The sequence below is a fragment of the Macrobrachium rosenbergii genome, chromosome 11, assembly GCF_040412425.1.
Source record: "Macrobrachium rosenbergii isolate ZJJX-2024 chromosome 11, ASM4041242v1, whole genome shotgun sequence".
Taxonomy (NCBI): Eukaryota; Metazoa; Arthropoda; class Malacostraca; order Decapoda; family Palaemonidae; genus Macrobrachium; species Macrobrachium rosenbergii.
This window is the reverse complement of record NC_089751.1, coordinates 26,579,635-26,602,975: the sequence shown is the minus strand read 5'-3', so window position 1 is coordinate 26,602,975 and position 23,341 is coordinate 26,579,635. Positions and strand designations below refer to the sequence as shown.

The following is a 23,341-nucleotide window of genomic DNA, read 5'->3' as shown; positions in this document are numbered from 1 at the left end:
GTAGTGTTTCTGGCATACCACAGCGCGTAAACAGCGAAAACGTTTGATAAGGTTAACATGTTTCCATGCGAATAAAGATAAATACGTACTTTACTTACATAAAAGAAATGCATCCTCACTTGTCGTATATGAGCCAAGGCGAAGTCATCTGAGAGGCATAATTTATTTTCATAAGGAAAGAGGGAAATATATGTTATGCAACTTTTCCCGAGAAAACGTTTGATCTGAATAAGTTCATATATATGAACATTTTCCCAACTTTTCTATTTTGTCCTTTAGTAATGATTATTTCTCAGAAAAAGGTTATTTCTTTATTTTAAAAGTTCTCCTTTTAAATGATGGTTTATTCGTCCCAAAAGAGGAAGCTCTCTCCGGATGCTGGAACGTACACGAAGCTGCACTAGGAACTGAAAGAAGTGCATTGGAAGCCAAGGACTTGAAGAAATTTGCTCAGACTACCGGCGAGAAAGAGAAGAGGGTTGGTGATCGGAAATAATGCCAAATCTGACACAGTTGAAGGAGCAGGAGGAGGAGGAGGAGGAGGAGGAGGAAAGAAAAAAGAGAACAGATGATAAATGATTTATGTGTGGAAATAGGAAAGTGATATGAGTGGAATCGCAGCTAAAGGCGGATGATCAGTGCAGTGAAATTCCTCCCACATAAACACGAAAATACATGTCAACCATTACAAGTGTTGGGTAAACAGAAAAAGAAACGGGAACGTCTTTAGTTTTCCTAATCGTCATGAAGCTACACGATTTCTTTTTATGGAAAATCCAGTTATAGAATTATGGAATATTGCACACTACCACCCTTTTCAGGGACCGCGAGTCTTCGTTTTTCTGAAATATCTTTGAAACTTATTATTTGATCGAAATGATACTTTGGCACAGTGTACAAGACACCTCCCGCTAATTTTTGGTAATATAGTGCATTGTCAAATGGTGTTAGCTAAGGCATTTTAAATACTCTTGACTTACATGGCGTTGCCAAGCATCGCCAAACTATGCATTCAGAGTTCCTTTATCCCATCCCTTCCCTCCCTCCCCCTTCCCCTCCTCATCCCTCCCTCAACCCACTTTCCTGGTCTCCTCATCTCCGCACCCCCTTTCCTGTCTATGGAGGATAGCGGACATTCGACTGCCTAGATTAGTCTTGTTAACTCATGCGACTTTGCCTTTAAAAGTCAGGAGTAAACGCCTTAACTAACGCCATATGACGATGCAATTTATTACCAAACATTAGCTGGAGGTGTCTTGTAATTGTGCCAGAGTACCATTTCGATCAAATAATTAGTTTCAAAGATATATGAGAAAAACGATGACTCGCGGTCCCTGAAATGGATAGTAGCAAATTTTGGTAAGGCCTGGAAATGAAGTATCCTGAAGGATTCTTGTCATCACTGTCCATATTTCAATAAAAATTCATATCCTTACGAAGTTTTCTTCCTATTTGTCACAGCATATTTATTGTAACTAGAATGGTCAGAAATAACACATCTGTAACCTGTAAGTGGTAATTTTTTTTTAACTTGAATGAGAAACTAAATGATGCAAGGAACTGAAAAGGGAGAAAAGAAGGTGAAAGTCTTAAATGAAAAAGATTATTATTTCTCAGTACAAAAGGAGAATCCTGTGAAAGGGGATATATATATATATATATATATATATATATATATATATATATATATATATATATATATATATATATATATGTTATATATATTATATATTATATATATATATATATATATATATATATATATATATATATATATATATATATATATATATATATATATATTACTCCTCTAGTATGTCCATCAAGTAAGGCTGATTAAAAATCTAATTGAATATTAGCTTTATGACTGAATAACATAGGAAAATATCTACTTTATATTAATTTATTATATAAATACATATGGTGTGTGCAAAAGTAATTTGTATCTTTTTTAGTTTACATCAGCAGGCTTAACATACAGATCTAATTACATTAAATACAAGGCACCGGTAGGGTGTTCAACTGGGAAAAAAAATAAACGGGATATATGATGCGTCATAACAGTGTTATGACGCATCATAAATCATATACAGTGAGTGGTGTTATGATAACACCACTCACTCTATATATATATATATATATATATATATATATATATATATATATATATATATATATATATATATATATATATATATATATATATATATATACACTGTATATATATACGTTTTGTCATTTCACTAAAGGATAATTTTGATTTTATTAATTCTACCATTGTAGTTTTCTGTAAAAGAAAACTATTGTGCCGGCTTTGTCTGTCCGTCTGCACTTTTTCTGTCCGCCCTCAGATCTTAAAATCTACCGAGGCTAGAGGGCTGCAAACTGGTATGTTAACCATCCACCCTCCAATCATCAAACATACCAAATTGCAACCCTCTAGCCTTAGTAGTTTTTATTTTATTTAAGGTTAAAGTTAGCCATGTTAGTGCGTCTGGCAGCGCTTTCCGGCCGATGAAATGGACTTGGGGTATTTTGGGGTATAGTCCATCCATCTCGCCGCATGGAAAGAGAAACAATGGCTTGGCTGACCATCAGATAGCGATAATTTCAACTTCCTTCTTATTTGACTGACAGGAGGCAAACGAGCTTGACAGTTCTGTCTAATTGCTCATTAGGAATACAATAGAAATATTCATTCAGTAATTAACTAGTATGCCTTTGGACGATACTTGGAATACTAAACAGAAATGTCAAAACAAAAGATCTGTGAAATGCTTCCGACCGACGCGCGTCTGTGTAAATAGAGTTGCAAGTTAATGACATTAACTATGTTCCAGCTCAGCCGTAAATGCTTTGGCTTATTGAACTTAACGAACTGAGGTACATTTAGGAATCCATAACTTTGAAGGAAGCGAAGGGTGTCGAATTGTATGTATGTGTGCTGCAAATATGTCTCAGTAGGATTTTCACTCCAAACCACTGGTTCCTATATTAAAGTTGTTACCCAGTAATCCGGTACTGGAAAAAATTTTAATTCAAAATTAGAATGTTAGTTTTTCAATTTTAAAGAGTATCTTTATTGCATAGGCTCGACTAGTTAAGATCAATGATACTTGTTTTGTCATTTTATCCGAAGAATCAATTCGTATTCTCTCATTAGAATCAAACGTACACCTTTCTTCATACAAGAGAGGGCAAAACCCAAAGATGCTTCAATGCTCCAGGATCTAGCAAGCATTAATTACTTATTACAGAAAGATGTTTTCTTATGAAAGAAGAAATAAGGTGATATAACTTTTACCTAAGGACACGTTTTTATTTTCATTAAATCTTGTATTGTTGGAAATTTTAATAACTCTCCTGTTTTCCCTCATTGTGTAAATCCTTCCTCAAGAGAAAGAGATTTTATAAATGTAGAAATTTTCTTGTTGAGTATGACTTTTCTGTATTTCTAGAGAAAGTTCCTTATAGGGAAAAACAAGCTTTGACACACGCATGAATGTGCGCTAAGACTGAAAACTCTGCAGTAGAAACCAAGGGGTTAAACAGCTTCCACTAACTACCATCAATTTGACTTTTTAAAGTTGTAACAATGCTTAGCGTTTTGGAATGACAACTTTAAGTTCCAATTCACATGACTGAGACAAAGTTTAATCTATTTCGCATCTGATTAGGAATACGAAAGGAACTTCCTTCAAAAACTAACAGGAATGTCTTCGAAGTAGAATTGGAACATTATTTAGTGTTGCTGAAACAAAAGATCCGTCACGAGCTTCGGGCCGACCGACGTCAGTTTACATAGAATTTAAAGTTCATGACAATTCCTGAGTCCAAGATCGGCCGTAAAGTTTAGTTTATTGATCTTTAGTTTTGGCACATTGAAGATTTCGTGCTTTTAAAGTAATCGATGATTTTAGAAACTAGTTTTTAGCGTTCATTTGTGCTTGTGTTTCAGAATGGGTATAACAGAATACTCAAGTCCTTTTCAATAGATTGTTAAATTTTCTTCACGCCACCCGTTCGTGTTACTACTCGAGAAATGGTGATCAAAATTCAAACATATTGGAGGATTAAATTTTCTTCACGCCACCCGTTCGTGTTACTACTCGAGAAATGGTGATCAAAATTCAAACATATTAGAGGAACACAAAAATTAAGTTATTTATTCGGTTACTTATGCTGCTGCATCCAACATTTTCTTTTTCTTCCAGTGTATCCTCTTGCGTGTGACCAATGCCACATTCGTGAGTACAAAGATGGCGAATTTTAATTCATCTTGCACCTCTCTCGCTAGCGTTACAAAATTGCATTATATGTACGACAGAGAAGAAATGTCTGAGTCTAGAGGTATCAGGCAAGGTAAAGAGACTCACAAAGGAAGAGAATCTTGTATGACAAAAAAACGATGTCTAATAAAATTTTGTTTTTTCAAAGATAAGCCTTCCCTTTCATCGGGTTTTATACTTTAATATGGAAAATGATTGTAAAAGTCCTGTTTTAAGAGAAAGGGGTTTTCATAATATAACGTTCTCGCACAACTAAAAAAGTTTGTTCTTCACTGGAAAACGAGCACGCAGGAACACATAAAGGAGCGATGTGACTGAAAACACAGCATAACCTTTCACTGGTTACCTGTAGAGAAAAAAAGGAGAAGGAGAGAGGGAGGAGGAGGAGGAGAGGAGGAGGGAGGAGGAGGAGGAGGAGGAGGAGGAGGAGGAGGAGAGGAGGAGGAGGAGGAGAGGAGGAGGAGGAGGAGAGGAGGAGGAGGAGGAGGTGGAAGGTGGAGAAAAGAAAGACGTTGTGCGTGAGAAGGGCGGAAGTGTAGGAAGAGGGAAAGGAAGGAGTGAGTAGGATAAGAAAGCCACAAGATAGGGTTAAGAAAGGGGAGAGATATGAGAAAAATCGAGAATGAAAGGCGGATGCCCACTGAAGCGTGGCGATGAATTTTTGCACCTCGTAGTTGTAACAGGAAATCACTTCTAGTTTTACTTATGTTTTCTTACGTTTTTATTTAAAACATTTAGGATGTTATTTTGATACACAGGACATGCCCATTAAACGAAAATTTTCCAGTCTTTAATTCTGTTATTTATAAAGGAAGGTACTCTCTCTCTCTCTCTCTCTCTCTCTCTCTCTCTCTCTCTCTCTCTCTCTCTCTCTCTCTCTCTCTCTCTCTCTCTCTCATTTAGGATGTTATTTTGTTACACAGGACATGTCCATTAAAAGAAAATTTTCCAGTGTTGACTCTGTCATTTATAAAAGGAACGTTCTCTCTCTCTCTCTCTCTCTCTCTCTCTCTCTCTCTCTCTCTCTCTCTCTCTCTTGAGCACACACAAAATTATTTTGATATGGCGAGGGCAAAGAATATCACAGTTTATGACATATTTCTACTTCTTAGAAACAAGTATTTGAATAACTATTTAAAACCGACGGGAGAGTAAAGAAGATTAATGTATTCAGCTGCTCCCACAGAAGAACGGCAACTTAAAAAGAATATAAGTGTGTCCCTAATCCTTTTATTCTGCATAAAGGAACAAAATCATTCGTTGTATTCTGCATACTCATAAACTCTTTCACATATTTTCTATCTATTTTTATTTATATCTTGAAAGTAAATGATTGTCCCAATATTTTTATCGTCTTAAAAGCAAACGACTATCTGTTATTTTATATCTTGAAAGTAAATCATTGTCCCAATATTTTCTTTATCTTAAAAGTAAACTGACATTTTTTTTTTTTTTTTATCTCGAAAATAAACGACTGTCGTGTCAATAACTGTGTCCTTAACTCAAATCGAGCCATCCGTTTTTTTCTAGAAATTATTTATTTTACGAATTAGATATACATATTACATGTTCATGTGTGACGCTGATAACGAACCCTATTTTTTCTAAAGCCGCCCCTTTATAAGGATCATAAGGTTTGAAGTAAAAATAATCTTATGTATATATATATATATATATATATATATATATATATATATATAATATATATATATATATATATATAATCGAATGTCATTTTTAGCATTTCATTTCAATATATGCACATATATATGAGTCCAATATCACTGTATAAACCAAAGAGGACACAAAAAAAGCGGGTGTACATTATCATTAACTCAGTTGAAGCCATAACTTCAACTGGAAGTTATTAAATTGCAATATGGACCGGCGTCATTTTCATTAGGAACACAGAAAAAAAAGGGGGGAATTGTGTTTTGAAATGTTTTTGGGGCTCTGCGAATTTCAAATCAGCGCATTCATAATACCGCAATTATGAATGTCGGTGACAAATAATATTAAGAGAAAGGTAGGAAAACGGTTAATTATAAAGGCTGATAGAAATTTCACTACGGTAGAAATGATCTAGAAACGTTATCATCCTCATCACTTCATGAAATGCGACAGCTATAGGACAGTGCTCTCACGGGGTAGATAAAAAGAGAGAGAGAGAGAGAGAGAGAGAGAGAGAGAGAGTTAAATATACATTTTTCTCGCTCAGAATTTTCATTAATTCATGGAGCCATTTCCTTCAATTGTAGAATCTCTCTCTCTCTCTCTCTCTCTCTCTCTCTCTCTCTCTCTCTCTCTCTGAGAGAGAGAGAGAGAGAGAGAGAGAGAGAGAGAGAGTTCTATAAATATACACCATTTTTCTCCCTCAGAGTCTTCATTAATTTATGGAACTATTTCCTTCACTTGAGAAGTGATGACGGTTTAAAAAAAAAAATAACCGTGAAACTAAAGACTTTTACAGGTTCCTAAAAATCAAAAGCAAGATGAACTGACGAAGTGAAGGACATTCAGTCTGCTAAGACGAAACCCAGCTGAACGGTGGTGATTAACTGATTCAAAACATCATGTTTGAGCCACTAATACCCAGCCTCTAAAACCACTAATTTGATCTTCTGTGGATACGAGGAAGATATAATTCAATTAATGACGCATCAAGAGGAAGACATTGATTGACTCCCGAAAGAAAAGGAAATGCTTCATGAATATGTGTAAAAATATGAATCCACGCACCACGATCAGAGTTTCATTTTTTTTCTGCTAAATAAAAATCAAATAAAAGAACGGAATAAAAAAGAAATATATAAAACGTAAAAAATTCTATTGAGCATAAAACGCCTGCTTAATAAAGTAACGGAAAAAAGCCCTCTGAAAAAGAGCCCCAATTACGTTGATAATAACTTTCCCTTTGAGTTTCTGACTTTGCCGTGGCCGGAAAATTTGTAATAATGAGTAGCATTTCTGAATTTTAATACAGTTTCGCTCTTTTATCTCAGCAAGACAAAAAATAATCATCTCACTAAGCAGGAGGCTTAAAAGTGAAAATAAAGTATGAAATATCTGAGTCGCTAAACTGCACTGAAAATGATGGATTAAGGTATTGCTGAGCTCACTTAATATAGGGTTCCACACAAGTAACGAAACCTACGTCATGTTTGGAATTAAAAGAAAGTTAGAGGGGGGGAAATGTGAATCCGTACTACTCTTAATTCCTTTTCATGACTAATACACCATTCTTCAATAACTGTCTTAATGTTCGGATGTTGGAATTTCTGCTAAATATATAGTAATCATACATACATATAGATATATGTGTGTGTGTGTGTGTGTGTGTAACATACATACATACATATATATATTTGACTTTTTTTCACATCACCGTGATTCATATACAATCAGTAAGCTACAAAGGACGTTTGTAGCTTACTGATTGTATATGAATCACGGTGATGTGATAAAAATTCATAATATGGCTGCTTGCGACAAACGCACTACACAGTTAACATGGCAGAGGTGGGTGGATATCGTCTCTAAATACAAACACCTGAGTTCGACGGGGATTTGTAGGTGAGAGCCGATATCCACTTATACCTCACTTGCTGGCTGTGTGGATTAAAGCGTCCACTGTAGTCCTGAGTTCTTATCCTTCGTTGGTTCGAGCCCACGGGACGACGAGCTTATTATCAACTTAAAAATTCCCCTTCGGTAACATATATGAAAATATATTATTTCCGAGGTAGAGCGAATTGGATATTAAAGGACGTTTTTTAGCTGATTTATTATATATATATATATATATATATATATATATATATATATATATATATATATATATATATGTTCATATCTGTATATATATATACATATATATATGTATGTGTGTGTGTCTGTGTGTGTGTGTGTGTTGGTATGTGTATAATGTTACAACTTCCATAAAGATTTCTATTTTGGTTGGTATATTGGTCCGGTTCGCTACTAGAACTGGTGAAGAAGTGTCCCCCTAACTCTAGTGTCAATTAAGATCAGTTCATTAGTAATCAGTTGGATTCCCCTTTTAACTTTATTCCTTCTAACTACGAACAGACTTCTTTAGGATGTCCTCCTTTTGAGCTCCAGCCTCACTTGGTGAAAATGAACTGATGTTTAAATGACACAGAGAATGGAATTCAGGTATATGACTCACTGAAGTAATTTCAATTTCATTAAGGACATTACCCCACCGGCAAATAAGGATCACCACAAACTCTCAGATCATGATGGCTGTTTATTTTCTTCCTTCTTTCTTTCTTTCTATCTTTAAATCTTCAGCAGAAACCCACTATAGACAGAGTCAACAGACAATACACTCAAGAGGGTTCCAAAGAGAGACAAGTTATTGGAAAAGGTGATAAATGAACAAATATGAGGGACTGTGAAGTAAAACTAATACACCTGAAATTCAGCTATCTAAAATGAGATCGTATTAACTTCTACAGAAGCATATAAATGTCCATGGCCTTCATCCCATGAATGGTAAGTTAGCAGTGCAACTGATTTCAGAAACAACTGCAAAGTCACTAATACATTTAGGAAACAAAGGATTCTTTCAAGTAAATTCTGAAACGTGAATTACCAACAAAGATTGAAGGAAAACACTAACCGTTAAGTTTATAGATGTGGCTGACTTTGAATTCCAGCTAGGGTTTCTTTATGTTATTCGCTCAAATTTATAACAACTTTGACTAAGAATCATCACTCAGTCACTAATACAGTTATCCGAAGGCAGTCACGTTAATACCCAAGGATAGTAGGAAAACCCTAACTGAAATAGGCAAGATTGTTAGAGACGCAAATATTTGGCCAATAAGCCTTTAACAAAATCAATCGTCATAGATCAAGAGAAAAATTAGCATTGGTTACCAGAAGCTAAGCACAATTGATTAATGCTGTAAGCACACAATAGCCGACTGTTTGTTATCAGAAATATTAAAGTCCAGCAAACGAATTTAAAAGCATAGCCTTGAAAAAGCTGAACTGATTAAGAGAATCTTCTGTGATGTAACAAGGAACTAATCCACCAACAGTTGGGTGCTACCTCCACAAATCGCTTTTCAACGTACCCCTATCAAAAGTAATGTTTCTTCTCGTAAGATGTTAAGCAAAATTGATAGCAAGCAAAATAAAATTACCAAGACAAAGAATATCACAAATACTTGTGACTGCTGCTTGTGCACTAATTCTGTTACAAAGTGTAGTAATAATAATAATAATAATAATAATAATAATAATAATAATAATAATAATAATAATAATAATAATAATAATAATAATAATAATAAACGCAGATAACGTGTAAAGAACATACCTCAGCCAGACCAAGTAGTAATATTCATTTGGCCTAGATTTGAACCTGAATCCGGTCACAAACATGCAACGAAACGCATAGACCTAACATCGACCCAACTCAAATTATTTTGAAAAGTTAGGTTCCTATTGTTGATCTCGATCATGAGCAAAGAACAACCTAACGAGACCGAATGCTACATGGAAGGATCCATTAGTGTTCATTCACTCAGGTTTAATCAAAATGTACAAACTTAAATATCCTAAAACTTATAATATAATTAAAGGGCACATTGCATACACAACTTCATATTCATATTTAATCAGAGACTCGCTTATTTTAAGCTTGAATAATAATAATTTGCTACCGCAATGGGCTTGCTGAGAAACTTGATAGATAATCTAGTAAAGTAATAATTTCTAAACCGGCGTATACTACTTCAAGGTAACATACTGTAGATCTTAGAGTCTGTGGATTTTAGAGATAAATGAAAACAGAAGCAAAAAAGAGACTTGTTCCCAACAAACGAACGGATGTCTGGTAAATTTCCGCTCACATTTGGCAGTAGAATTATCAGCGTCATTTACGAAATTCATTTTATAGCCAATGGAGGCGGAATTACAATCAAACAAAAGCAATTCAAACAGCTATGAAGATGAATTCTGCACACTTCTCTCTTTTAATTAACATGTTAATGTCCCATCCATCACCAAATAAGACTCGTTTAAAACTGAGCTCATTCTCTTGTCACTGATATCCTCATGCAACGCAGAATTCGTGAGAATTAATTACTTTTCTTGTAATTTAATTTGCTATTGTTCACGAGTTCTTTACTTCTTGTCGCTACTTTATCATTCATTTTTATTACTGTTTAACTTATGAGTTTGCATGAAGAAACTCGATACACTAGGAAGTATGACTTCCACGGCGAAAGATTTATAAGGTGTGAATTAACGTTTTTTAAACTTATTTAATCTTATGGAATACCCATTAATATCTCACTCGTAGACCATTAAGCGTTCTCGAACCACATTCTCTCTCTCTCTCTCTCTCTCTCTCTCTCTCTCTCTCTCTCTCTCTCTAAAGGAAGATTGCCCTTTGAGAATGATCGCAGAATCGACGAGAGCACCGCAGAGAAGTCTGGAGAAATTCCTTTCCAACATAATGGAAAAATGGAAGGAGTTGGTATCAAAAGGACATTTGAAACATAACATGTATCTCGTACAGAAGTATCTAAATTTAGCGTAAAAGATTGTAAATTTTCGAGTTTGTTTGTAACTTCCCGTTTTATCAACGTACCAGTCAAGACAGTGTGTTTTGTGTGTCTCTAAAGGCAAAAAAAATAAAAAAAAATTGTTTAAGCACGGGATTTAAATACGAGATAATCACGCTCTATACTCTCCCGCACCTTAAGAACTTTGGCTCTGGGAGCTTTAGCACAGACCAGACCAACGCATCACACTATTATTAATCTACTTCTCTACGAGAACTGTACTATTAAGTGATTTATATGAATATATATATATATATATATATATATATATATATATATATATGTATGTGTGTGTGTATATTATATTAATATATAGATTATATATATATATATATATAATTTACTATGCATATGATCATTGTACAACATATTTTGCTAGATTCATAATGATACGGAACCGAACTAACATCTCTGATTATGCATATGTATTAACAATCCGATATCTTTATTTTTGATTCCTTAATTAGACGGAACAACTAACATCTCTGATTATGCAACATATTTATATCCGATATATTTATTTTTGATTATATAATTACACACATACATATATATATTTATATATATACATTATATATATATATATATATATATATATATATATATATATATATATATATATATATTTATATATATATATATATATATTTATATATATACATATATATATTTATATATATATATATAAATTTATAGATATATATAAATATAGATATATATATATATATATATATATATATATATATATATATATATATATATATATATATATATATATAGTTTTACACAATAACTATAAAACCTTTCAAATACGTGCAAAATTTATTTTTATTTAGAAAAATGGTTACGTTGTCCTGTACATTGGGAGCAATGTGAAGTCTTATGTTGAGAAGCAGCTAATAAAGGAACTATAATTAGATAGGAGGTCAATGACACCCCAAGCAGTCCCCAATGACAAGGAATACTGTTATAATTCCCACACAGGGTTAATGAAGAACTTGCCAACTAAACATCAGATTCTCTGTATTGATTGTTGTCTTAATTAGGGCAGAAGAGGGAAGGTGTTCCTTTCAAATCAACCAGTGAATACATATTTTCCTGCAGGATATAATTATGAAGGCTAGATGTAGGGCTGCTTCGCTTTTCTGTTTATTAGAATACTCGTCATGCAAGTGGGCGTAAAAGGTAGCCCCTTTATCCATAATGAATATCACCTTAAAAAAAAACACACGAGCATAAAACATGAGCTGATGACTCGGAACTATTTTTTTTTAACCCGTCATAATGAATACTTTAGAACAGTTATGACTGACCCCATTAAACTTATAACGTGTTAACTTATGGGAAGTATTATAGATTCTCAGAACAATCTTTGGAGTATTTCACTTCCTTCATGAAGTAAATGAATTTGGTTGAATAAAAGATCTTACGTTGAATCAGAGAAGGATGTGCTGTAATTAATTCCAAGATTTATTAAAGTGGAACTGAACTGTATATAGTGAGCCTTGCTCTTTCCAACTGGCAAAAAGCTGGATTTACGATGAAAGTACTTATATGTTACTCTATTGGTACTTTAGTTTCAGTTTCCTGACGTACACCATTATACAATAATTACATTATGAACCTTAGTCATTAAGTACCTTAGAGCTACATACAAAAAGTGCCTCCATGCCCTAAGTACATGAAAAGGCCCTCGCACACTAAACGAAAGTAAAAGATATTCCTGCAAAATCTCTCCCATAATTTCAAGACAGATGTAGGTGTTATAAAATTTAGCGCAAAGGCCATTCTTTTTATTGTGCGGACTATCCTACTGAAATTTAAATAGAATTGACTGCTAAAACACAATCTCAGCAAATGCGTTAAGATTAGTACACGAAAAATCTTAAACTTTAAGTCTTCAAACCATGGTAGTAATTTCTCCCTTACCTTATGACTATGTAAATAAGCGGGAAACAAAATAATATGGTGCCATTAGACCAAAGCGTACTTCTCTACACTTTTTGTTCAGACCTTTACAGTACCACTCATAGGTTTCAGAATCAGGGAATTAAGTAATATATTAACGTCAGTGGTCATTCTTTCTTCACTACTGCCGAACAAATAACTCCTAACGGTACCTTTTTAAAATAATGCATTCAAGAGTTCCCCACAAGCGCCTGTTTGAGGTATGCTTGGAAGAAAAAAGACCTAAATTAGCTAGCGGCAGATTCTCTGCTGTAACAGAACTACACCGTGATAGTATGAGGATTGTCATATGAGGGGCAAACTATGATGCTTTATGTAAAATCTACAGTGCTATGGAGATACGATATGGCTAGATATAATAGTTCCTCACTGGATGGGAGGGTATCTTTCTCAGCTAGCACTCTGCTGGTCCCGCGTTCGATTCACCGACCGGCCAATGAAGAATTACGAGGAATTTATTTCTGGTGACAGAAATTCATTTCTCGTTATAATGTGGTTCGGATTCCACAATAAGCTGTAGGCCCCGTTTCTAGGTAACCAATTGGTTCCTAGCCATGTAAAATAAATCTAATCCTTCGGGCCAACACTAGGAGAGCTGTTAATCAGCTCAGTGGTCTGGTTAAACTAAGGTATGCTTAACTTTAACCACCTCCTTCAGACTCTTGAAAAATACGATACTCTGCTTTGTGTGACGCGCTCAGATATTTCAGTAAATGAGTTGCGAAGGTAAACATATAGTCTTGTAGGCAACAGTTTACTGCGGTAATAAATTCAATGGTGTTCTGAGAATTCAATAAAGTATTATAGGTGCTGTCTGGCGCTGTTGTTGGGGATAACACAACGTCTTATGATAGCATATGCTGGGAACACTGTTTGATGTTAAAGGAAAAATCATTTATATCCTGCTCTTGTTGCAGGAGTAAATAGCGAGATTATGGGAGATGCTCAGCGTTTTAAGGGCTGTAAATCTTTTAAATATAATAAAGCATCCGTTAAGCCTTGATAAATGACAAGGCAAGTATCTAGAGTTCTACACGAAGCACTTGGTTCAGGAAACGATGGCATATTATAAAAATAAAACAGAGAAGTTTGAGTGATCGACTGTGATTCTCTCTCTCTCTCTCTCTCTCTCTCTCTCTCTCTCTCTCTCTCTCTCTCTCTCTCTCTCTCTCTCTCTCTCTTGTCTTTTGATTTCTCATAAACATAGTTTTTGTCATCTCTTATTGTAGCTAATTAGTATTAAAACTTTCAAATACTTTGCTATTGTTTACAGAGTAATCAGAAAAAAATAATGTTAAAATCAAATGCTTCTCTCTCTCTCTCTCTCTCTCTCTCTCTCTCTCTCTCTCTCTCTCTCTCTCTCTGCACTAAAGAATACAAAGCTTCCCATAGAGTATCTATCTTAATAGCGATTCTTTATATCTTTTTATATTAAAAAGGCATCCAAAATAATGTATCTTGGTCTATAATCCAACTCGCTTCATCTCATAGAGGAGTAATATGCAGTCCATATCACTAATAATTCAGCTTCGTACATGACCCTGCGATTACTTTCATCTGAACATAATAATGAAACGGCAATCAGTAAAGGTGGCTTTAATGCATGAGAGTAGAAAGGAAAACTATGCAATGTTTAAATCTTTCTCTTTTTTTTGGCCAAGGGCATTTCCTTTTATTTTACGAAAGAAGTGTACTGAAGACATAAATACGGAATATCGAGAATATCACTTTGAGGGGAGTGATCTCTCTCCATTTGTTGGACTTGAGCGTGATTTTACCTACCCTGCTTAGCATATATATGGAGGCCAAGAGATTAAAGGGAAGAATGGGGATAGAAACAGAAATGCGATTGACCGAAGACCTCTAATTTGGATGAGGAGGAGAGGATGGGCGAGACAGTCTTTGTTCCTCAAACGTCTATACCAAGATTCTGTTTATTCTGAGAAGAAAAGCATGGAAGATGATTTAGGCAACGTCTGTTCCTGCAATATATATAAAATGGGTAAGAGAAGCTTTCAAAGAAATGGGTAATGCTATTGTAAATGGGCTCGACAGTGAGGTGTGAATTACAAGCTAATTAACAATTGCAACAGAAACTAAAACTACGAGAAAGGATTTCACAAAATAAAAAACAACCACATGTACAGCACGTACGTTTTTCGACTGGGTGAATCTACTTTATAATAATTTAGATATTCTAATGAGAGAGAGAGAGAGAGAGAGAGAGAGAGAGAGAGAGACTATTGTTGAAATAATTGAAATGGGAGCAGTAAACAAGCTATTTGCGGAAGCATGCCAGCGGCTTGATGAAGAATATAATACTCCATTCAGATATAGATCTGACGAAGTAGCAAGAGCGCTGGAAGATGGAAAGACTAACACTCAATACATACATACACACACACGCACACACACACACACACACACACATATATATATATATATATATATATATATATATATATATATATATATATATATATATATATATATATACAGGGTGTCCATAAAATCTCTTTACAATTTAAAAAATATATTACAAAAGCCATTGACGAGATATCTGTCACAATCCAAGAATCGCTCAAGGTTCTTTCAGACTCTAAACACTAACGTTTCAACACCAGCAATTGAAATATGTGGAAATGAATATAAAAAGAAACTCTCACAACACTACAACACATTTATTCACAACCTTATTTACAAAGAAAATGAAATGTTGTTTCCCCTTTGCTCTCATTCAATGTAACACTAAACAAAATCAATCTAAGCAGTTATAGATGGGGGAACAGGTTGCAAGGTAGAGCAATCTTAATACTTAAATGGTGAGTTGGTAAGTTATCCTTTGTGGCTGGGGTTTCAGCTGAAGAGATGATGATGGCATAATGACCTTGGGCTTGAAGACGTCACAGAAGGGTGGCTGGAACTCAGCAGGGATGTTGCTGGTATGATGACCACTGGCTCGTAGGCGTCACAAAAGGGATGTCTTCAGGATGAGGCAGTAAATGCTGTTTCTCCAAGAACCCGGATTATTTTCAAATGGAGGGCAGGAAGGGCTGAAGACTCGTCCTCGCTACAGGCAGGAAGGGCTGACTACTTCACGTTGTCACAGGCAGGAAGGGCTTAGCTACTTCTCCTCCACAAGCAGGAAGGGCTGACTGCTTTTCTTCGTCACTGGTATGTAGGGCTAGCTGCTTCACCTCGTCCTTTGGTGTTTCTGAGGGAAAGTGTAGGCCGAAGTCTGAATGTTCTAATACAGAAATTGTCGATATAGTGATTTTTAGTGGATTAAGTACTTAGATATGATGATGGTAATACCTCAAGGTACCTAAGAATTTGTATTTTATTGGCAAGGTTTCATTAAGATACGTTTGGCTTAAGGTGAACACTAAAAAAAGTGTGGTAATTTCGTCGCAAGTAATTCTTTTAATGCGGGGATAGTTTTGTCACAGAAGCATTTAGTCTGCTATTACTCATGCGCGGATGGTGATGGATTTGCTTCGTCTCGGCGATGAATTAGTTCTTGATCTCCAAAGTTGTGCCCGTAACTACGAAGTTTTTTTCGTGGACCAAGTACTTAGATATGATGATGATAATACCACAGGGTACTCAAGAATTTGTATTTTATTGGCAGGTACGATTAAGGTACGTTTGGTTTAGGATGAACACTGAAAAAATTTGGTAATTTCGGCGCAAATAATTTTTTAATGCGGGACATTTGGTCTGTTACTACTCGTGGCGAGGATTGTAAGGTCTGACTGGTGTGGTTATATTTTGAATTATATTGCTTTGTGATTGACTGAAACTAATTCTAACACAGTCAAACACCTCCGTTTAATTTTTTGGATGTACTAAACTGATTACAGGGTTTGCAGTGGGAGGAGTTTAATGAAATCATAAGCCTGACAGCACCTGGAAAAAAGGTGGAGAGTCAGGAGAAATATGGCAATTAACCCAGAAAGCTGAAGGAAAATGCAACGTAAAAACGAAAATTTCATTTGTTCTGTCTGTGCCCGTATGTCTGTCACGGGGTGGTGGTTTGAATTTGAGTTACAAACTTTTCAGAAGTGACATAGACCCCGTGTGCAAAATTTTGTCTGGGTCTGTCAAGCGGTTTGGATTTCTATAATGGACAAACAAATAAACAAACATTCACTTTTATATAAATATATATACATATATATGAATATATATATATATATATATATATATATATATATATATATATATATATATATATATGTGTGTGTGTGTGTGTGTGTGTGTGTGTGTGTGTGTGTGTGTGTGTGTGTGTGATGACTACAATGACCTCTTAACTTCTCGAATATTCACACTTTTGGATACGATTGTCACTACAAAGCCAAAATCCTAAAACCAGTTCGAGAATTAAAAAGGTATTTTGGTTATTACAATTACATACGTATCTCAAATAAAAGTGAACAGTAGATTGTTTCTACATACACACAGACACACACATATACAGTGTGCATATACTCGTATATATATGTATATACACACACACACACACACACATATATATATATATATATATATATATATATATATATATATATATATATATACATATATATATATATATTATATATATATATATATATATATATATATATATATATAAATGTACTGTATGTATATGTGTGCGTGTATATACAGTACCTATGCCTGTATGCTTGTTTAGTTGCTAAAATTTGATATTATTTGAGAAATTAATTAAGCGAAAGGGACGAAGCACAACGAACAGTCGGAAAATTACGAAGACTTAGAAGTGGAGAAGCATTTGCAAAGGGTCACTAATTAGATATGAGGTCTATTTGTTCCTAGACAGTTCCCTCTGATACGGAATATTGTTATTATTTGAGATGGATTTAATAAGGACTTTATCAATTGAATTCACTTTCCATGACCCCATGAGTAAATTTATGTTCATTTCTTCATTAATTAAGCAGGAAAAAGAATGTTTTCGTTTCAAATTAAATCGTGTACTTATGCCTCCTTGCAACATTTATAACTATGAAGATTTAATTAAGTTCTCCCTTTACTCTTGGAATGTATCTAGCATTCTGACATTTAATGCAGATCGCTTATGAATTTATATACAGTATGGGTTAACCACCCAATATTGTTATTGCTCATCTACATAATGACTCATTTTAAACCATATGATGAACCTATCAAGGTGACTGCCAATATTTAGGTAAAATTTAAGAAAATGTCTTTGCTTCCAAGGACATATTTGGACTATGTGTCTGTTCCTTCTTCATGTACATAAATTTGGATGAATTTAATTCTACCGTACAGTAAGACAAGGAAAAGACCTAAGAATTAGTGTATGATTAATCGAAGGTTTTATGAAACAAATGTGCACTATACCATTTTAATCATGTTGAAAACTTCATTCCAAACTCATATCTTATTATTGTTCTATGGGTATTTTCATCGCAGCAGGTTGGTACACAATGTAGAATGATTTGTCAATCGCTGTCTGTCTTGTCTTCAGTACCTAGGTCATGTGTTTTCAGTGCCTTATATGAAATTTCTTTACATGATTTAACGATATGAGAAAAACCCCATACGTAGTAAAATTTAATGACTTACACCTAGGCATTACCATCACTGAATTGCTGAGTGAAATGAGTCTTTGGTCTTACGGCATCTAAGCAAAATCTGTTCAATAGCTACTGATGATAAACACAGAAACCAAGGCATGGCTAAATAGTTGTTATAAAATTACTGCAAAGATAAGAGTTTTTACGTCTTAGTTCAGATGCTTATATTGTGAGAAAATGAAACAAATTGATCGGTAAATCATATCACCACAAATAATTAAAGGTCACCACTCGATACCCAAACAAGCTTAGAACAAGTAAGAATTTCTCTAGGGAACACAACATGTTGCAAATATACTTCAAGCATTGCAGTAACCATCAGTTCCCTTTAAGCCTCCGAAAGGGAATCAATGGCTGTACAGAACTTATTTTGGGTGTCAAGAGAAGGGCATTACACGTCACTATTTCAAGTCCACAGAGCCATTATCTCATGGCATCAGAACAAAAGAAACTTTAATCAAAGGTAAACTTTTCCCTTAAACGTGGTGAGCTCAAATACCTTTGCTTCCTCTCTGGTTTCAATTAAATGCAAATCCGAAATACTGTCCTTAGTTGGATAAATACAGTGCAGGTCAGTCAAGACAATAGGGCTGCCGTTTGAATAATTCTGAATTGAGAACCCTCTGTCGCCGACTGACCTTGAGTGATAGCCTAAGATTATTCTAAAGAATAGTTTATGATATTACCAAATTTCCCTTGTCAATTAACTTTGTTCTTTTATAACGAACCAGACATGAGATAAACAGATAATACCACGGAAGTGATAGCGATAGAAGAGTCGCACAACAGACACACTAGATTAAGACAGTATCCCTTTGGCACCAAAATCGTTCATACCTAAGTCTAATGTATATGGTTTACCTTTGCATCCCCATCCTTATGTAAATAAAAAAAAAAAAATATATATATATATATATATATATATATATATATATATATATATATATATATATATATATATATATATATGTATGTATACATACAGAACGGAGATACAGTATTATAGTACGAGAAGCAATTAAGTAGGATCCATCATCAGTTGGTTAGGCTACAGGACATGAATCTTATTCAAATAATCACCAAAGCTCATCAGAGGCACGTCTACCTCACACAATCACTGAGTTACTCAGTTTTATGTTTCACAAAATCTCTCTTGCTGGAAATTATATTTAGATTACCTTTCACATTAGCTGAAAATTTGACAATGCTTAATTTTCATTTAATATCTGATTACATTACTTCGATGTAAAGTGGGCATTTATCAAAGTTAGAAATGGTGGCCTCCTTTCCTACTAATAAAATAAATGCTCCCTCTAACAGTAGTTTGAAAAGAATACTGTTGTCTTGAAGGTGCAAGTAAACAACAACTGGAGATACCAATCAAACGTGGAATTTTAACTATAGATATTGAAAATGATCGAAGGTAGCATTATCACCACTGTTATCCAGACGATTTTTGAGATTTTTCCCAAAAAAGAACAAAAAATCTTGAATTATCATTACAGGATTAGTGAGGCTTTGGTATATAAACGATAAGCGCTGCATCATTCCATCCCCCTTCGATAAGTATCTCTTGTGAGTAAATTCATCCAATGTGGCTCCCTCGATTCACGATAGAAATAGAAAATTGCAAATCTCTGTTTCCTCAAGTGTGTTCATTGTTCGAGAAATTTCCAGGTTGAAAATATGACCCGTTGTGGACATTACGTCAAGGTCATAGCCTTCAATTGAAATGGCGTAACTTATCTTCACTGTTACTTGGACCTCGCTGTTGGAATTAGTAGACAAGAAAAACGGACGGAATATAAAACAAAACTGGGGATCAGTTGTCTCTAGATAAGATTGCTCCAGAGGACAGATAAATAGTTATATCAAGGATAAACCCTCTATGACGAAAACTCGCACTGGATCACTTGCTTCATTTACCCTCACGGGAAGCATATCAGCAGCACGTCTACCTCACACAAGCATGAGTTACTCGATTTTTATGTCTCGCCTAATTACCCTTGCTGAAAGTGAAGTCCCTTTCACTCCATCTCTCGCGTCGCATCTGCACTTTCTCAGTTTACCTCTCGTCCTTCCAGACTACTGCATCTAAATTGTATATTTCCACACCAACATTTATTTCAGAGCCTTAAACTGACTAAATAACCATAAAACCTCTAAATTAACATTCTTACTTACAGTACCTTTATTCAAATCCCGTTTTGGACATTGCTATCTGTAATTTCCCTACCCTTTAATACCTCCTGGGTTCAACACTTCCACATTATGCACTTTTTCCACCAGCTTACTGTTCAACCTTCTTTCTCCGGCGCATATATCTTCATTTTTCGTCTCTACTATACTTCTGTCACTTCTTCATGTATGACCTTTCTCTTCGTTTCAGTTCATAATTTCCATATCTTATGCAAATACACGTCTCATCAGTTCCAATCCATTTTCTTTCTTTCATTCTTTCGTTTATCTATATCATTCACACTTAAAATCCATAGAGGACAGTAATCTCAAGAATCTTTTTGTGTATTCCTGCTTATATTTCTATCTTCTTTCCTTCAAAATATTCGCATGCACAATGTTACGTTCTTCACTTTATTTTAATACTTCACTTTCTCATTCTTCCATTATGCCTAACATTTTCACATTATTACTTATATCAGTCAACCATTTCCGTTCTTTCATAATCCATACTGACACTCTTCTTGGTAATCGTTTCCCTTTTTAACTTTGCAGCTAAAGAGGATTTGATACTTTAATGCCCTCTGGTTCTAGCGTGGTGCTTTCGACAGATGCTGCACTATCATCACAAACTATTTAGACTTTCCCCAAGAGTCAGCTACCAGAAAATAGAAAAAAAACCAAGAAAAATGCATAAAAGAGCATAGTCACGGACGAGGGCAAACGGTAGGCGCGAAGCAACAGTGACCACAGTTCCAAGGAGATCGCGGATTCAATCAATTTCTGCAATATGCAAAGCAATGAAAAGATATGGAAGAGAGAGGAGCATTGATGACCCTGTACGATTTATGGATGTTTCATACCCTCGTGTAATTAGAGCTGTTGGAAGAGAGCTATATCGACGAAGTTTCTGGCTTGTATTTATATGCCAAGTGCTTTGGTTTGCATCAGTTGAAAATTGTATAAGAAAATTAAACTCCTTAAATTTGAAATATGAATCACCAGAATAAGTAAAATCATCCTCTCTCTCTGTCTGTCTGTCTGTCTCTCTCTCTCTCTCTCTCTCTCTCTCTCTCTCTCTCTCTCGTTAATCGAAAGCTTATTCTTTGAATAGATAGAAAGCTTGAAATATGTCAAACAAGAATCCTTTTGTGAACGTGAGGCGTTCTAGTATATCAGCTGACTAAGCTTAGCCTTCTTTGCGGTAACTTCTGATTCTCAGAAATTCATTGCAATTTGTAATGCAGTGAAGGCATCAGTCAATAGCAGAGATCTCTGCTACGCAACCCTCAAGGCCCCAAGTCTGCTTGACTTTTTCTGTCCAGCAGTTGAAGTAAAATCATTTATTTTCCTTAGTTTTCCCCAGCTAAATAATTGGACTGTTAACGCGTGCAAATAGTTTAGTTGTAAAAAATAACTATTTGTTAGATACTATTTTTCCGAGCTTCGCATTGTTTTCGAACGGAAGCGAACTAATTATAACTGTATTTTTTCTCACACAACTTATGGGAAAATCAGAAAATCATGAGTCGTTTTCCCTTTAAACAAAGTAAGCAACAGCCTTCAGGATTAAAAGAAAAAAAAAGACATTGTGAGACACAAATCATGTCGTTATGCAATGTAGCAACCAACGAGAAACGTGAGGGCAGCGTCGCGTGCTCAAACTCTCAGTTTCTTCGAATTATCCTGAAGATTTTATGCTTCCAGCCTGACCAATTTTGCTAGAGGTATTTTGAAGCTGGGGCGACTTGTAATTCCTTCGCTAAACAGTCCAATTAGGATTCAAGCAGACATCCCCATCAGTGTGGGCAGCCAATTACGAACTGCTCGAAATGGAAGATTTGTTAGGTGATGCGTGATATACGGGATGAAAAGGCTTGAATATAATAGAACATTTGGATTTTCCAGGAAAAACATTACTTCAAACGATTACAAGCATCCTGGATAAAACTGGATCAAAGAGATTGAAGAGAATTAAACAATCAGAGGTAAAGCAAAATAAATATGCATATGTGAGTATATGGTATAAAGATGATCACAACAAATTCTAAAGATAAAAGAAGAAGAGGAACACAACGCCAGTTTGGAGAGCACAATCACTATCTGATGCATGCGGCTGGTCATACATTGAAGTGTTGCTTGTTGATTTAATGGAGCAATCATACTTCGCTCCCCCCAGCAGTAATATGCAATGGATAACCAAACACCTGAACACAACAAGTCCTGAATATATGTAGCAACTGATGCTGTTGAAATAATATTGTTAGCAGAATTCATCTCCATTGTTATTGTTGCATTATAATACATTAAACCACACAAACAAGAGTACAATGGGCGTGCAGGGTATTTAGACAATCATCGATTCATCCATAAATTGGTGTTTACTTAGGAATTTCCGGTAACTAAACGTTTCATAACAAAGAAGGGTACTGATAACTAATGATTACTGTTGTAGGATATTGTTTCATGTCAGCTTATTTGAAAATATAACTCACTTATAAAATAAAGCTAAACTTTCAACTGTATTTGCTCACATTTTGGTTATCTTCATACGTTTTCACATGTCATAACAGTGGCTTTATCATATTTCATAACACCTATGAATTGTGTGCACAACAAACATCTTTATGCTCTCTCTCTCTCTCTCTCTCTCTCTCTCTCTCTCTCTCTCTCACTCTCA

General features: G+C 34.9%; 1 protein-coding gene across 1 annotated transcript in view; it reads left to right on the top strand.

Annotated features, from left to right (window-relative positions):
- The window catches only part of LOC136843499 (cilia- and flagella-associated protein 251-like), a 120,534-nt gene that overhangs the window by 11,140 nt on the left and 86,053 nt on the right, over nucleotides 1–23,341 (top strand). The window contains exons 3-5 of the mRNA XM_067112035.1: nucleotides 360–478; nucleotides 4,215–4,247; nucleotides 4,642–4,824. Of these exons, the coding sequence (XP_066968136.1) occupies nucleotides 360–478; nucleotides 4,215–4,247; nucleotides 4,642–4,824 (335 nt within the window). The remainder of the gene's footprint in view (nucleotides 1–359; nucleotides 479–4,214; nucleotides 4,248–4,641; nucleotides 4,825–23,341) is intronic.